This window comes from Balaenoptera borealis, assembly GCF_965194805.1.
Source record: "Balaenoptera borealis genome assembly, chromosome: 11".
Classification (NCBI taxonomy): domain Eukaryota; kingdom Metazoa; phylum Chordata; class Mammalia; order Artiodactyla; family Balaenopteridae; genus Balaenoptera; species Balaenoptera borealis.
The window spans coordinates 16,601,266-16,618,161 of record NC_138868.1 but is presented as its reverse complement, the minus strand read 5'-3'; the positions used below and the strand labels follow the sequence as shown (position 1 = coordinate 16,618,161).

The 16,896-nt window shown below is 42.4% G+C and overlaps 1 protein-coding gene across 1 annotated transcript in view; it reads left to right on the top strand.

Moving 5' to 3' along the window:
* The window catches only part of EXT2 (exostosin glycosyltransferase 2), a gene marked incomplete at its 5' end in the record, with an annotated part of 138,142 nt that overhangs the window by 113,456 nt on the left and 7,790 nt on the right, over positions 1 to 16,896 (top strand). The window contains 2 exons of the mRNA XM_082342211.1: positions 12,313 to 12,456; positions 14,069 to 14,197. Coding sequence (XP_082198337.1) covers positions 12,313 to 12,456; positions 14,069 to 14,197 — 273 coding nt within the window. The remainder of the gene's footprint in view (positions 1 to 12,312; positions 12,457 to 14,068; positions 14,198 to 16,896) is intronic.

Here is a 16,896-nt window from a genome sequence, read left to right as displayed (position 1 = left end):
TGCTTTGGGCATACGCAAAATCAAACCTTGTCAGAGCTGTTCGGGGTCAGCATTTGTGCTGGGTCCACGCTGAAGCTTTACAGTAGCTAGAACCATTTTGTCAAAGCTGAGCTTTTTGAACACTAAAAATTGTCTAGGACTTGCGGTGCCGTCTTCGTTTAGGATCTGAAGAAGCTGATGGCTGGGAGCTCTCTTTGAGCCTTGTGTATTACATCTGAGTGAGTGACAGTTCCCCTCTGAGTCTCTTTCCTGGGCCTGGCCATCATACAGGTCAGTAGTGTGGACTCTTGAAAGGACATCTGTCTCTCTTTACTTCCATTCTTCTCACTTTTCTTAAGTACATGAAGAGTTGCCTTTATAGTGACTGCTGTTTTGAGAAGAGGGAGCAGGCCGAACGGCTCGTTCTGTGAGAGTCCTTGCCCACGAGGTACAGTCAGAGCTTCTCTCACAGGAGGCATGAGGAAGACTGTGGTCAGAGGGGAGTCATTCTTCCTAGAGAATTACCTCCCTGGGGTCTTCTCCACATCGCTTCAGGCTCCCTGTTTCCAGCCTGTGGGAGACCTGAACCCTCTGATAGGTCTGTCCTATCTCCAGCTTGCACTGATTTACACCGCCCAGACTCGAGGGGCCTGGAGGGAGAACAGTTCATGTGTGCCGCTCTGAGCACGAGCTGCTGAAAGCGGACCCCGCGTGGCAGGCCGGGGCCCACGGAGGTGCTGAGAGAAGCTGCAGTGAGGTTTGACCTCTCGGAGCTTTTCTAAAGCACCCAGTCCCCATCGGAGGGTAAGTCAAACAAATATTAAGGAAAGGAAATCGAATATGTCTGCTGAACATTGAAATAACATCTGATGGTTTAAAAAAGCACCCAGTTGGGAATTACAATAGAGTGACACTTTTTCCTTCCCCACTGAGCAAATTAAAACAGCAAGCTCAGAATTTGTTTGCCTAGCCACTAATGCAACATCAAATGCAGGACTCGGGCTCCTTATCCCAAAGAGGAGGGGGCCTGCTGCCCGCTGGCACATCAGGTGTCCCCTTGAAAGGGTGTCTCCTCCTCACAGATTCCCATCCCACGGAAGTCAGGTGAGTTGGATTTGCAGTTTTCCATAAGCGCTTATTTTGTCAGGCGGTGCTGGTGAGGAAAGAGCTCTCCTGACCTTCCCACTCCCCGCCCTGTGTGCCCCCCGCCACACCTCGCCATCTTTCTTGTCCACAGCACTGGCAGGCCCACCTGGGCTCGGAGTTCTGTGCCTCAAGAATGAATGCTTGTAATGTGGGATAGTTATTTTAAAGAGGTGTTGGTACACTCGATGGTTTAAAGAATGCATACTTTCCCTCCCGCATTCAAAAGGAGATAACTGCCATGATATTCCAGCCCTGAGAGGATCCATATGTTTACGGGTTATTGTTCCAAAACCTGCCTGTTGTCTCTTTGGGATTGATTACAGGCTTTGGCCGCTCCAGGAATCCAGAGCTTCAGGATTTGGTTTATGATTTGGGAATAGGGGGAATTTGTCTTGCATGGGCTGCTTATCTGCCTTGATTTTCATAGGGATGCTTAAAGGAGGCGTGTGGGCAGGACTTGGCATGGGACCAGGGGAAATGAAAGCCATCCTGGCAGCATCCAGGCCCTGAACTCCCCCTGCAGCTCTCTCAGGAGGGCAGAGCCTGCAGCTTTTGGAGCAGAATTCTGTGGTGTGGTGCCCAAGTGTGAAGCCACACCGTTCATTGCCACTTGTAAAATTGCTTGCAAAAATTGTGAGTTTAAGACAGTGGTTGGTGGTTGCTATTGCATTAGACATAGCAATTCCCTGTTTTGGAAGAATAGAAAGAAAGAAAACTTTAAAGGAACGGAGTGGTCCCCAAACCTTAAAAATGTCACACCTGGGAGAACGAATCTCAAGAAAACAAGGTGAGCTAGTCAGTGTGATATTTAAAATACTCACCTCTTAGGTCAGATTTATTTCTTGCTGCTCCAAAATTGGTGCATAGGGTTAATCGTGATTGCAGTATATTTGCTACTACCTGTTGGCTGCTTTAGATCAAAACTTGTCAACCTTTAAAAGCAAAATTTCTAGGTTCCCATCCAGCCTCTGGAGTCGGGGCTGAAGACTTGAGGGATGGAGCAGAGGTCCTGATCACATGTTGACACTCTGCCCCTGGAAGGGGCAGGAAGGGGCTAACTTCTTATAACCGAGGCCACTAATTACATTCATGGCGTAGATCTGGGGCTGGATTGACAAACCTCCCTTTTTAGCTTGGTCCATTCAGACAGGATTGTGTTTGCCTGGTTTACCACTCTGTGCCTAGTGCTTGACACATAGTGGGTGCTCAGTAAATATTTATTGATTGAGTGAACTTAATGTGATTGGACATGGAATTTTTTAATATATAATTTCTATGAGTTAAATTATAAGGAGTTTTCCAAAGTTTAAATGATTCTGTATTTTGTATTCAGAGGGAGAACTCTGGTTTTCTCCTTACTGGCCTGCTTAAACAGAGAGCAAAGAGTAAAATTTTGTACTAGTTATTTACCTGGTTGGGGGCAATAGGGATCTCAGCCCTAACTTTGTAATTTAACTTCCTTTTCCTTTATCCTCTTAAAATGAAATCCATGAAGCTTTTTCCTTATTCCCTGCTTTCCCACCCCCGACTTAACTCTTTTTTTTGGACTTTTTCCTGCATCCTTGCTTTCTTTCATCTCTAGCTTTTTATGCATATGTCATTAGATTTTCTCAGTGGTAAGCTCCTTAGTAACAAGTTATATCCTTTATTTTTGTATTCACTCTTTGAAGTGTAAGACAGTCCCTAAAAAATAGTTGGGGGCAACTGATTTTTGACCAGAGGTGCAAATGCAATACAGTGGAGGAAAGACAGCTCTGTTAATGAATGGTTCTAGACAAATTGGACATCCAGAGGCAAAAATTTAACCTTGACCTAAACCTCACACCTTACAGAAAAATTAACTGGAAGTGAATCATGGACTTAAACATATAAAACATAAAACTATGAAACTTTCAGGAAAAAAACTTAAGGAGAAAAATCTTCAGGATCTAGGGCTAGACAAAGAGAAGCATGATTCATAAAAGGAAAAGTTGATAAATTGGACCTCATCCACATTTAAAACTTATGCTTTGTGAAAGGCCTTGTGAAGAGGATTAAAAGACAAGCTGCAGACTGAGAGAAAATATTTGCAAACAACATATCCAACAAAGGAGTAGCATCTAGGATATATAACTCTCAAAACTCAACAGCAAAAGACAAACAATCCAATTAGAAAATGCGCAAAGGACAGGAGCAGTTATTTCACTGAAGAGTATATACAGATGGCAAAAAGCATGTGAAAAGATGTTTGACATCATTAACCATTAAAGATTAAAACCGGAATTATATACACCTATCAGAATGGCTAAAATTTTTTTAAAAATAGTCACAACACCAAATGCTGGTGAAGATGCAGAGAAACTGGATCTCTCCATACATTACTGGTAGGAATGTAAAATGGTACAGCCACTCTGGAAAAACAGTTTTGGCCATTTCTTATAAAACTAAGCATGCAACTACCACGTGACACAGCAGTTGCACTTGGGCACTTATTCCAGAGGCAGTAAAATTTACACCCACACAAAAACCTGGATGCGAATGTTCGTAGCAGCTTTGTTTGTAGTGCCAAAAAATGAATTAGCCCAGATATCCTTTAGAGGGTGAATGGTTAAACAAACTGGTCCATCCACACCATGGAATACTACTCAGCAATGAAGAGGACCAAACTATTGATATACAAGAGCAATTTAGATGAATCTCTGGGGAATTATGCTGTGTGAAAAAAAGCTAATCCCGAAAGGTTACGTATTGTATGATTCCATTGATACATAGCCTTCTTGAAATTACGAAATTGTAGAAATAGAGAACAGATTAGCAGTTGTCAGAGGGTACCTGGATGGGGGGGGTCTATAAGAGGGCAACAGGAGGGACCCTCATGCTGATGGAAATGCTCTGAATCTTGACTGTGTCAGTGTTAATATCATGTTGTTATGTCACACTATAGTTTTGCAAGATGTTACCACTGGGAGGAACTGGGTAAAGAGTACACAGGCTCCCTCTGCGTTATTTCTTACAACTACTTTTGAATCTACAGTTATCTCAAAATAAAATGTTTAGTTAAAAAATAGTGGGAGCTCAGAAAGTATCTAAGAGTTGAATGTGTAAATGAATTAATAAATAGGAACACTCAAATCTCTCCATCCCTAGACTGTGACTTCAGCTTGCTGTTGGGTTGCCTTTCTAGAACTTGATAGCAGGATTAATATTTTTTAAATAAATAAATAAATTTATTTATTTATTTATTTATTTATGGCTGTGTTGGGTCTTCATTGCTGCGTGCGGGCCTTCTCTAGTTGCAGTGAGCGGGGGCTGCTCTTCCTTGCAGTGCATGGGCTTCTCATTGTGGTGGCTTCTCTTGTTGCGGAGCACGGGCTCTAGGCACACGGGCTTCAGTAGTTGTGGTCCCCCAGCTCTAGAGCACAGGCTCAGCAGTTGTGGCGCGTGGGCTTAGTTGCTCTGCGGCATGTGGGATCTTCCCGGATTGGGGCTCGAACCCGTGTCCCCTGCATTAGCAGGCGGATTCTTAACCACTGTGCCACCAGGGAAGTCCAGGATTAATATTTTTAAGATAGGTGGAATCTCTGGATATTTAAAGAAATGTTATTGAGGGCATCATCTGTTTTGATAGTTTGGACTTTATTCTAGTTTTTGCCTTTTGTTGTAGGCCATCCCAAATCTTTTTTTTTTGAAGTAGATGGGGTACAAATAAATAAGTAGTTTAAAAAGAGTTCCTCTGCTTCTTGATTTTCCACCAAGAGATTATGGAGTTTAAGCACACATATAGGGCATTCTGATTAATTAACTCATTAAAGAATCGTTTTGGAACCACATTTATGCTTCAGAGTCAGCCAGGATTGCAGTTTGTGGTCAATGCCATTTCCTCCCTTTGCACAGTAAGAAAACAAACTTGGCCAGTTCTGCAGTAGCATCTGTGAGTGATAGGGCAGAGCAGTGACGTGAAGTAAGGAGAGTTACTTCCTCCCTGCTGGACAGAGCTGATATCTTTGGTCTCCAGTCAGTCAAATCAAGCCTCACCAAGATCAAGTTGAAATTTTGAAGGCTCAGTAATGGTTATTTATAAAAGCTGAAGTCCCTGTTTCTACCTCGTGCAGGATTTAAAGGGAATAGCCATTTGGCTTATGATCACTATTCTTCTTTTAACTTCATTAAACAATCCCCTGGGACCAGACTTAGAAACAGTATCACCCCCACTGGAGTTGAGGTTATGGAAATAAAAATGATTTCATGTTTAGTGGGTCTTAAGGAGCGCAAAATTAGAAAGCCCGTGACCTGATCCTGACCCATCTCTTCCTCCTCCCATCCCCTCAAACTCACGTCTCTCCTTCCCTTCTTTATTATCTCTCAGGAGATTCATTGCCTCATGAAAAATAGTAGTTGAGTTTAATCTTTTGTTCAGCTGCTTTTTGCTTGTCCTTCCTTCCCTGCCCCAGAGCCTCCCGGATTACAAGTTTCCAGTAGGCCCTCGGTGTCCTAAGTGGCGTCTCACTCGTTTGCCACACAGCTGATGGGACTTCCTTCTTTTAATGGTGTGAGCACGTGGCTTTCTCTGCTAAATGGAAACCACGTTCATGAAGAGCCTTCGGCTTTCAGAAGATGGATGCTGAGGGGAGCAAAAGGTTTTTTCGTTTTCCCCACTGCCTCTCGCTCCCCCATTCTATTCCCCACCTCGGTCATTCGCATGTGTGTAGGACCCTTAACCATCTCTGCCAGCAACTGCACACAGCTGAGAACACTGACACTGAGTGTGACTTTAAACCCTGTCCTCTGACCTCTTTGTTTGACAAGTGAGGTCCTGAGTGTGGGGAGAGGAAGTGCTTTCTAGAATCAGGAGAGCGGGAAATCGCAGGACTTCGTGAGCAGAGGCTGGACGGGGAGTTAGGCATGACCTAGCAGTGTGACCTCTGGACAGCGCTTCTTCTCCAGCCTTCAGTTTTCCCATCTGTCCAGTGAGGGGACTGGACCAAATGATCTCCACCTTCCAAGTGACCCCTGAGTCAGCGTGGGCAGCGGTTCGCAGCTCACACTGCCGGAGTGTGAGTCTCTTCTTACCATCCACCGAAGGCCTGTGGTTCTGCCGTCTGGTGAGATGGCAAATGTCTTAGAGCCACCTCTTCAGTGGTGTCTTCCTAACAGTGGTACCCGTGAAAGGTTAATAGCACATGCTCCTGTACCAGCTGTGGCCAATCCTGGTCTGTCTCCCTACCTTCATCACTGCCCCAGGCCTGAAGAGAGGACTTGAGAGGAGTGGCAATCATGTGCCCCAGCGCCAGGGCACTAACCTCCAACCAGACTGGGGCAAATAGGATTGCTGCCAAAACCCCAGGAGCCTTCCCATGATGGGGCTTTTCCTGTTTGGCTAATTTTAAGCAGAACCCCGCCTTGGGTTGGGAAGGTCTCTGGAGCAGACTGAAGTGATCTAACAGGTAAATCTTAATCCATAATGCAGCGTGTACATGTATTTGTCAAAACCAATCAGCATTAGGGCACTCCAGATGACAACTTTGGGCTCCCTTGCTCTAGATGCCCAGCATTAGCATTTAATTGTGTCCCAGGCGTGAGTAAAAGCTCTTTGGCTTTTTGCAAAGCACCCCCTTGACAAAAACTACCAACCACCATTGTAATTAAAAGCATGAGCTGAAAATGAAGCCAATCAGTCCCTCCATTCCACTTCATTTCAGGAAATTCCAAATATAAAAGGTGAGCTTTGTTCCCAGAGGGCTGAGAGTGAATCCGATAACTGGCTCCTCTGTGGAAACCAGCTAGAAATTGGACCGCAGCCAGCTCCCCCTTTCCCATCTGGGCAGCACGCAAGACAGTCCTGACGGGAAGGACGGCCACTAATTCAAAGGCGTCTGCAAGCTGGGTTCCTTGCAACTCTGCCACGACTGACCCTCGCATGTGGCCGCAGGGCTTGGGCTGGGTCATAGCATTCTGTTCCACTTTGATGGTTAGGGATCAACAAAACCTAGGGGGCATGTGCAAGGACAGAAATGAACCCTGGCCTAGTCTGGGTACCTTGCGTCCACGTTCTGCCCCCTCTCCACCCCACCCACCCCCGTTTCCCTCACCACTTCTTAGTCCATCTCTTGATTCATGAATCCTGATACATGTGGCATCCCTCTCACCCAGTAGCAATATCCCTGTGGGAACTATGCCTTTGAAAGTGTGATGACTGTAGCAGCCACTTCAGAGAGTTCCTTTCCTCCTGGAGCTAGCCCGTGATCTCCTAATCGGACATCCCAGATGGGCGCCACCTGTTGTTTCACCTTCTCCCTCCCCCACCCCACCCCCAGTCTGTTTCCTGAATCTGACTGTGGTTAGCACACACCCTGAGTTTAATATGCACTCTCTAAGCTGGCTTAGAATATAGTGCATTATCCTCTTTTCAGGAACATTTATTGGGTACCCGTATGGGTGTGGCATTTTAAACAAAGTAAAATAATGCAGGCCAGCAACTGATCACAGTTGCTGAATTAGTTTCCTTGGAAATAGGTCAGTGAGGAAGAAGATATAAGAATTTAGGTCTAAAAGTTCATTAGAGGTCATTTAATCCAACCCCTCATTTTGCAGAGGGCAGAATGGAAGCAGGGCAACTTGAGTAGGTCTGGGGCACAAGTCATCAGTGGCAGAGCTAGGCCTGGATGTACGTTAACCTTGTCCCCGGTGTACTTTCTATAGGCAGTAATCAAGGCTGGCTGCTGTGCCTTTTAAGAAAAGGTAGAAGATCTTAGTTTCATCCTCTAGTAATGGGAAGCCACAAAAGACCTCAGGAAGCTTAAAAAAGAAAAAGAAAAAAAAAAAGGGTAGATAGTTACCTGAAAATAGACAAGTGAGCACAGCTGGGAGTCCAGAGAGGAGGATATTTCCATAATCCAGGTAAGAGGTGGTTGGGACCAAGATTATAAAAATTAGAATGGAAGGAAATAGTTAGGATGGTATTAGGTTATTACAATTTCTGTTTGAATAGTGATGTAGAATAGGCCCCAAATGTAAGGGCTATTCAAATTATTGCTAAGCCCCTACAAGGCATGGAGTTTGTTATAACAGACGTGGGCCTCCGTCTTAAAAGATGTGTGCAATTAAAAATAGATGACACTGTATATGGAAGACTTAAATAGAATAGGCAAACAATTGAGTGATGGCTTTGTGACTTGAACATAGCTCTGGGAGCACTATTGCTAGAACTATAGGGATATAACGTGAAGTTTCAAATTCCTGCACTACAATATATAAAGGCATCTGTTAGTAATGACAAAAGGCCGGCCCCGGAGCATTTCCCTGAAGTAAAAAAGAAAAGAGTTGAATTAGAGTGGGAGATGGGTAGCGAGGAGGGAAGGGGAGGGGTCGAAGTCGAGTTCTTGCTCTTCTGGCTGGGAAAATGCTTTACTATATACATAATCGACTTCGTACTACACCGGGGCTCCGTTAGAGAAGGCCCATCCCCTTCTGTTCCACTCCGTTTTGATCCTGCAGTCAGCTGCAGAGTTATAGATGAAGTGACAAGGATGGTATCTTGATTGCATCCAGCTGCCTGGAGTAAGTCAAGGGCAGAGAGGCCCCGCCTGAGGAACAGCTCTCACTGAAGGCTCCAAAGGCATCTGAGATTCGGGATACCTCTGATGCTTTCAGAGCAGCGTAGTTCAGCGTTCTGTGACCCAGTGTTACCAAATTAAGTGTCTCTGGAGAGGAGTCTGGTAAGTGGCTTCAGCTAACAGGAAGAGGACTGAAATCTCAACAGCCTCTGACCCTAAAACTGATCCAGTGTTATTATTATTGCTGCAGATGGGGGCTTGAAAAGAACCCCTTGGGAAAGTGATTTGACCTTCCTTTGCACGGATTAGAGAGCTGTGTTGACTCGAATACAGGGAGGGGGAATGCAGCTTCCATCCAGCAGAGGTGCCAACTGAATGGATGCCCCCATCCGCCCCCCTCTCCTCCACCTTGCCCATCACTGGTGTTGAGTGTCGTTACTTGCACTTGGAGCCCTTCAGAAATCTCTTTAATTCCATTGAGATGGATTGGTGATTGTGGTCCTGGTGTGACTTGAACAGGCAGGTGCTTGGTGCCAAGCAAAGGAACCTGGCTGTGCGCTTGGTGGGGTGTGTTCAGGCCCACAGGCCAGACAGAAGTTATGGCCCACAGCCTATGTTGTTGCTCTGGGCTCTATAAAACTGTAATAGTATCATATTATTTTAATCTGCTGAAACACAAACCCCAGAGTAGAGAACACAGCAGCAGCATTAAACATCTGAGGAAATGTTTGACATGGATTCATTTGTCTACAGCTATTATGATGATGCCTGTGGCCGATTAACTCTGTTGGTTACAACGTGGTGTTAACGAGGCCAAGGTTGTGGGTTGGAGAGGCCTGTTAGGTGAGCTGGTTCCGCACGAAGGAAGCCTCTTTTCACAGCTCCAGACCACGTTCAAGACCCTGGTCAGACAGCCCATAAAAGCATGTAGATGATCACAAGGACTGGGCAAGAGAGTGTAATGACTCAGCAAATGTCCCTTCACCCGCTGCTGGAAAAGCAATTTAAAACATGTGCTTTAGTGATGGTGAGTTATTACTGTGATCTTCTCGCACAAAGGCTATCACATTATTATGAATGGTAGCTGGTGATCAGTACTGTTGCAGATTTCCTTTCTGAATTAAGAAGTATACTAGCTCTGGCTGTGAAGAAGAGAGGAAGGATCTTTGGTTCCCTTCTTTCATACTCAGCTTTTCGCCTGCCGAGATTTTGCCCGCCCGTGCATTCAACAGGTGTGCGTGGAATGCTGTCATGTGTCGACACTGTGCTTTGTGCTTGGGAGGCCGCAGTGAGTAAGACAGGGTCTCTGCCTCATGGAGCTTAAACTCTATGGGAGGAAAAGAGATAGTGAGCAGACAGTAAATAACCAGTGCAGTTTCAAGAAATGAAAGTTTGGTGAAGAAAAGCATGGGGTGAGGGGGCGTGATGAAGAATGGCTCGTTGGGGGATGGCATTTATCTTGGATGGGAAGGTCTGGAAAGACCTCTCAGAGTAGGTGACATTTAAGCAGAGACCTGACTGATGAGCATGAGCCAGCCTTTTGAAGAGCTGGGGGAACATTCCATCGAAGAAATAGCAGGTGCAGAGGGCTTGAGGTCTAGTCTACTCACAGTTAAAGAACAAGGAAGCCAGTGAATTGTGGGAGAATGTGGTACGAGAGAGATTGGAGAGTAGGAAGGCCATTTAGAACATGCTAAGGAGTTTCGTTATTATTCTTAGTCAATAGGAAGCCATTTTTTGTTTTTTAAAGATTTTTGTGGGAGGATGTTATGGATTGAACATATCTAAAACAGATATGTCGAAATCCTAACCCTTAGTAACCTTATTTGGAAATAGGGTCTTTTCAGAGGTAATTAAGTTAAAATGAGATCATTAGGGTAGGCCCTAATTCAGTTTGACTGGAATCTTTATAAAAAGGCAAAATTTGGGCACAGAGACACACACAGAGGGAAGAAGACTATGTGAAGACAGAGGTTTGGAGCGACACATCTACAAGCCAAGGAATGCCAGAGGTTGACAGCCAACCCCCAGGTGCTGGGAAGAGGCAAGGAAGGCTCCTTCCCCTGGGTGCGATGGCCCTGCCAACACCTTGATTTTGGATTTCTAGATTTCTGTTGTTTTAAGCCACTCAGTTTGTGTTACTTTTTACAGTAGCCCTAGCAAACTAAAAAAGGGGGAGTACTAGTATACTGGCTCTGCCTTTGGGAAAGCAATGAAGCATCCTTCCTGGACTCAGTGACACTGGGGTGTTGGGTAAATATATAATGAAAAAATACATAATGAAAAAATATATAAATTAATAGGATGGAGCCCACTGATTGAATTACCCTGTATAGAATACCCTACTGTTCTTTTAAGAATGGACCTTTTAGTGATGCTCTGTAAATGATGGTTTGGAGGGGCAAGAGTGGAAGCAAAGAAGTAAGTTGGAAGTCTGTTACAGTAATCCAGTAACCTACAGTAATCTAGTAATGAGTAATGATGGTGGTTTGAGCTAGAGAGAGTGGTAGTAGAAATGGTAAGAGGACGTCAGAAGTAAAGCTAGTAAGACTTGGTAATGGACTGGATGTGGGGAAAGAGGGAGAGGAAGGAATAAAGGCTGACTCTTAGCTTTTGGCTTGAGCAGTTGGATTAGATGACTTATTGAGATGGAAAAGACTGAGAGAGAATGGCTTTTCTGAGGATATGGAATCAAGAGTTATGCTTTGGACATGTTAAGTTTGAGGTGCCTGTTGTTTATCCAGTTGAAGATATTAAGTAAGTAGTTGGTAGTCTCAGAAATGTTCCGGGCCAGACATACATTTAGAGGTCATCAGAGTAGAGACAGTATTTAGTGATTGAAAGTAGATGTTACTTAGGGGGGAGAGTTGAAAGAAGAGAATAGGGGCCAGGAGTAGGCCCTCTGGAACTCTGCTGTTTAGAGGTCTGGTCAAGGATGAGGATTCGTGGTGCTGAGAAGCGGCACCAGGACATCTGGTAAATTGTCAGTATTCACTAATGGTTAATGGTTTAAAGTTTAAACTAAATTATACGGAAGTACATGGGGAGAGGTATTGGAAGTACCCCACCCCTCATATACCAAATTCTGTTTAACAAAGCTATATCTAAGAACCTTTCCAAATGTGGAAATCAAGTTTTTGTTTTCAGTATGTTACAGATTATAGAATTAGACAAATTCTGTATACTTGAGGCTTCCAAAAGGACATTAAAATGTCTTTGTGCTCCAGATAGATTTTTTTTTTTTTTTTTTTTAGAAACAGAGACTTTGTAAGCTTTCACAATTATCAATATTTATTATAAATCAGGGTTCCATTTAGTCTTCATTTGTGTGTTCATGAAGAGTGGAACCTGTTTCATTAATCACATGTTAAGAGATTACCTACCTTGGCCCAATTCAGGAAGCTATTATTCTACATTACTCGAAATTTCCAAGCAAGCACGGGGAAGTTTTGGAGGATATTAGAATCACATCTATCTTTGAATATTGGCAGAAGAACTAGCATCTGTTGGATCAAATATCTTCAGAAGCCCATTCTGCTCTTAGTATGTGAAGATTTGAACGTGGGGACTCTATCGATACTGTTTAGAGAACTGAGCACTGTGCTTGGTTGTTGTCTGAACTGGGAGTTGATTGCTGATGTGTTTCTGTCCTCAGGTCTGGCGAGAATTTCCTGACCGGTTGGTGGGTTACCCGGGTCGCCTGCATCTCTGGGACCATGAGATGAGTAAGTGGAAGTATGAGTCTGAGTGGACCAATGAGGTGTCCATGGTGCTCACGGGGGCAGCTTTTTATCACAAGGTAAGTCGGGGGCAGGCTTGGGGCAAGTGGGGCTGAGTTGACAAACCAAGAGTATGATGCTCGTTTTATTTGGCCCAACTTAATTTTCACGAGTTTTGGAAAAATGTTCTACTTTAGACGTTTTTTCCAGTTTGCCTCTTTTATTTACTAATTCACACGTACAGACAGTTGTAAATATTCTCATTAGCTTGCTTTTTGCATGCATTATATTGTGAGTTTTTTTCTTATATCATTAACATTTCTTCATAAACAACTTCTTAACATAATTGCTAATATACCATTATATTAATATTCCATAAATCATGTATAACTGTTTCTCTATCATTGGGTATTTAGGTTGTATCTAATTTTTTTGCTAGATAATGCTTTATATCAAATGCTTAAATAATGATCAGTATCCATTTTCATACCCGTTTGTACTTAGGATCATTATGATAGATTCCTAGAAGAAGAATTATGAACATTTGGGAGAGGTTTTGATATATGTATTTGTTGGTTGTTTTCAATATAGTTTGTGCCAATTTATATTCTTACCAGCAAAATACAAAAGTATCTTACCATACCCTCCCTTGCATGAAAAACATTTTAAAAAAAATCAAACTTAGCTATTTTGCTAAGTGAAAGTGGATCTTATCGATTTCACTTTGATTTGATAACTATTGAGGTTGAAATTCCTTTTGTGTATATTTTAGCCTTTTGTATTTCTTCTCTTACAATTGTCACTATGTTTTTGACTCTTTTTTTTATTAAAGGGAGAGATTGAAGGGTATGCATTGGACTTTAGAATATTCTGTTTGATGGTGGAGTGCTCCCTGGAAGTGTGCAGCTTAATTAAACAGTAATAACTTGTCAATTGTCAGCAGTGGCATAAGGAACTGATGTCAGGAAAAAGATCTGTGCAGCTCAGCACAGTTAATTTGACTTCGCTGTATTTATGTTGATTGCTTGTTGTTATCTCAGCAATGCTGCCCTCATATTTTTCAGGGCTCTAGATCCAGAAATGAGTTTTTGTTCTTAGCAAAGAATAAATAAATAATTAAGGTTTATAATTCTTGGGGTTTGTGGTAGACTGATAAATACCTTGTTTTAGCCCACAAATTTCTGTACTATTTCATACATATAGGTTATGTAGTTTCAGAATTGCCTCGTTTTGTTTTACTTTAAAAAGGACATGTCTGCAATGTCAATCCACCATTAATATATCTGTTTCTATCTGCAGTCTATAGAAAGAATGTGGAAAACAGGGTTGAACATTGTGACTCGGGGGAAGGATTTAGTGAAGATCAGTATGTCGTGTGTTTCTGAACAATATTTATTAAACATATGATATATTAATCAGTCCAAAGGGCCTACATCTTACAAGGGCTTCACACCATACCATACACACCTCTGCTTACAATAAGTGATTTTTTAAAGAATGACAGTGTTAAAGATACTTGGTCACCTGACCAATAACCATTCTAATACTTCCTTTGCCCTTTCTATTGATCCAGGCTTGTGACTAATCTTATGAGAGAAAGCTTGTCCCCCTGCCATGGCTCAGTTGCCCTTTGTGTATCAACCACAGGGAACTGCTATTTGAATGTGTCTTCTTTTCTGTCTCATCTGGCAGTATTTTAATTACCTGTACACCTACAAGATGCCTGGGGACATCAAGAACTGGGTGGATGCTCATATGAACTGTGAAGATATTGCCATGAATTTCCTGGTGGCTAACGTCACAGGGAAAGCTGTTATCAAGGTAGGAGGCATCCTTGGCCAGCTCTGCCCCTAACTTACTTTGCGATCTGGGGCATGCTTCTGGTTCTCTGAGTCTCAGAAGTTTTCATAACTATAAATGAAGCCTTGGAATAGATGAACTTTAAGCTCCCTTTTAGCTTTAAGATTCTATGATTGATGCTGTCATACTGTGAAATTGAAGCTAGGCTTTGATGATTTAAACATTTTTTATACGTTTTTTTTTTTTCTTTTTGTTTTCACATCTTTATTGAAGTATAATTGCTTTAAAATGTTGTGTTAGTTTCTGCTGTACAACAAAGTGAATCAGCTATATGTATACATGTATCCCCATATCTCCTCCCTCTTGAGCCTCCCCCCCACCCTCCCTATCCCACCCCTCTAGGTGATCACAGAGCATCGAGCTGATCTCCCTGTGCTCTGCAGCAGCTTCCCACTAGGCTATCTATTTTACATTTGGTAGTGTATATATGTCAATGCTACTCTCTCACTTCATCCCAGCTTCCCCTTCCCCCCTTGTGTCCTCAAGTCCGTTCTCTATGTCTGTGTCTTTATTCCTGCCCTGCTACTAGGTTCATCCATATCATTTTTTTTTAGATTCCATATATATGTGTTAGCATCCGGTATTTGTTTTTCTCTTTCTGACTTACTTCACTCTGTATGACAGACTGTAGGTCCATCCACCTCACTACAAATAACTCAGTTTCATTCCTTTCTATAGCTGAGTAATATTCCATTGTATATATGTGCCACATCTTCTTTATCCATTCATCTGTCAATGAACATTTAGGTTGCTTCCATGTCCTGGCTATTGAAAATAGTGCTGCAGTGAACATTGTGGTACCTGTACCTTTTTGAATTATGATTTTCTCAGGGTATATGCCCAGTAGTGGGATTGCTGGGTCGTATGGTAGTTCTGTTTTCAGTTTTTTAAGGAACCTCCATACTGTTCTCCATAGTGGCTGTATCAATTTACATTCCCACCAACAGTGCAGGAGGGTTCCCTTTTCTCCACACCCTCTCCAGCATTTACTGTTTCTAGATCTTTTGATGATGGCCATTCTGACTGGCATGAGGTGATACCTCATTGTGGTTTTGATTTGCATTTCTCTAATGATTAGTGATGTTGAGCATCTTTTCATGTGTTTGTTGGCCGTCTGTATGTCTTCTTTGGAGAAATGTCTATTTGGTCTTCTGCCCATTTTTGGATTGGGTTGTTTGTTTTTTTGATATTGAGCTGCATGAACTGCTTGTATATTTTGGAGATTAATCCTTTGTCTGTTGCTTTGTTTGCAAATATTTTCTCCCATTCTGAGGGTTGTCTTTTCATCTTGTTTATGGTTTCCTTTGCTGTGCAAAAGCTTTTAAGTTTCATTAGGTCCCATTTGTTTATTTTTGTTTTTATTTCCATTTCTCTAGGAGGTGGGTCAAAAAGGATCTTGCTGTGATTTATGTCATAGAGTGTTCTGCCTATGTTTTCCTCTAAGAGTTTTATAGTGTCTGGCTTTACATTTAGGTCTTTAATCCATTTTGAGTTTATTTTTGTGTATGGTGTTAGGGAGTGTTCTAATTTCATTCTTTTACATGTAGCTGTCCAGTTTTCCCAGCACCACTTATTGAAGAGGATGTCTTTTCTCCATTGTATATTCTTGCCCTCTTTGTCAAAGATCATGTGACCATATGTGCGTGGGTTTGTCTCTGGGCTTTCTATCCTGTTCCATTGATCTATATTTCTGTTTTTGTGCCAGTACCATACTGTCTTGATTACTGTAGATTTGTAGTATAGTCTGAATATACAGTTTTTTTAGTTATAGTTTGTAACCTCCAGTATCAGAGATAAAGGCTGTGGCGGTCAATCTACAAATCGTGTTTTTTAAAAAATATAATTTTATTCTCAAACATGACTTGGAAACTAGTTCTTTTAGTTAAAGAATGCAGTTTACATCTTTCTTTTTTTTTTTTTTTTTTTACTTTTTTTTTTTTTTTACATCTTTCTTAAGGTAGCTGATTTTTTTTTAATAGATGCTGAGAAGATAGTACACTTTGTACAATTATAACTGTAGTTGTCCTAAACATTATTTTAAGATAGCGATTACCAGTTTGTAACAGTACCTTTCCTGTAACATATTAAAAGCTGAGATCACATGGGGATCTTTGTATGTGTAATAGATGTCTGTTCCTGAAATGTAGATCTTGCTCAAATCAGATCCCTAGAAATGCAGGGAGAGTACACTTCTGTATAACAGTGGAATCGTCTTGACCTTTCTTTCCTTCTGGATTCGAATTCCATATGTGAAAATGGGCAATGCTTCTAGGCCAGATTCCTGTACTGGAAGCTTATGTTGGACGCATGGTATGGCATCCCCAAATGATTCCTCATGCTATTAATTGATGAGACAAGCTAGATTAAACCAAAGTGACTAAGGAAAGAGGAAAAGTCACTATGTGTTCAGACTTGACCCAATCTTTACCCTACCCCCCAGCTCTCTAAGTAACTCAATGAACAGCTCACTGCAGGGAAAATTAAAGAATGTAACTTGCAAAACTAGTTTTAAAGGAACTCCCCTTATTTCCAAATTTGCTTTTTGACATGCTTCAAGATGCTCTTAGCTGTGCCTGCTTACTCTGGACAGTAATTCCTCGGGTCTGTATGCTTCTTAGCCTGGTGTTAGTTATCTAGCTTTTTTCCCCTCCCATCTCTCT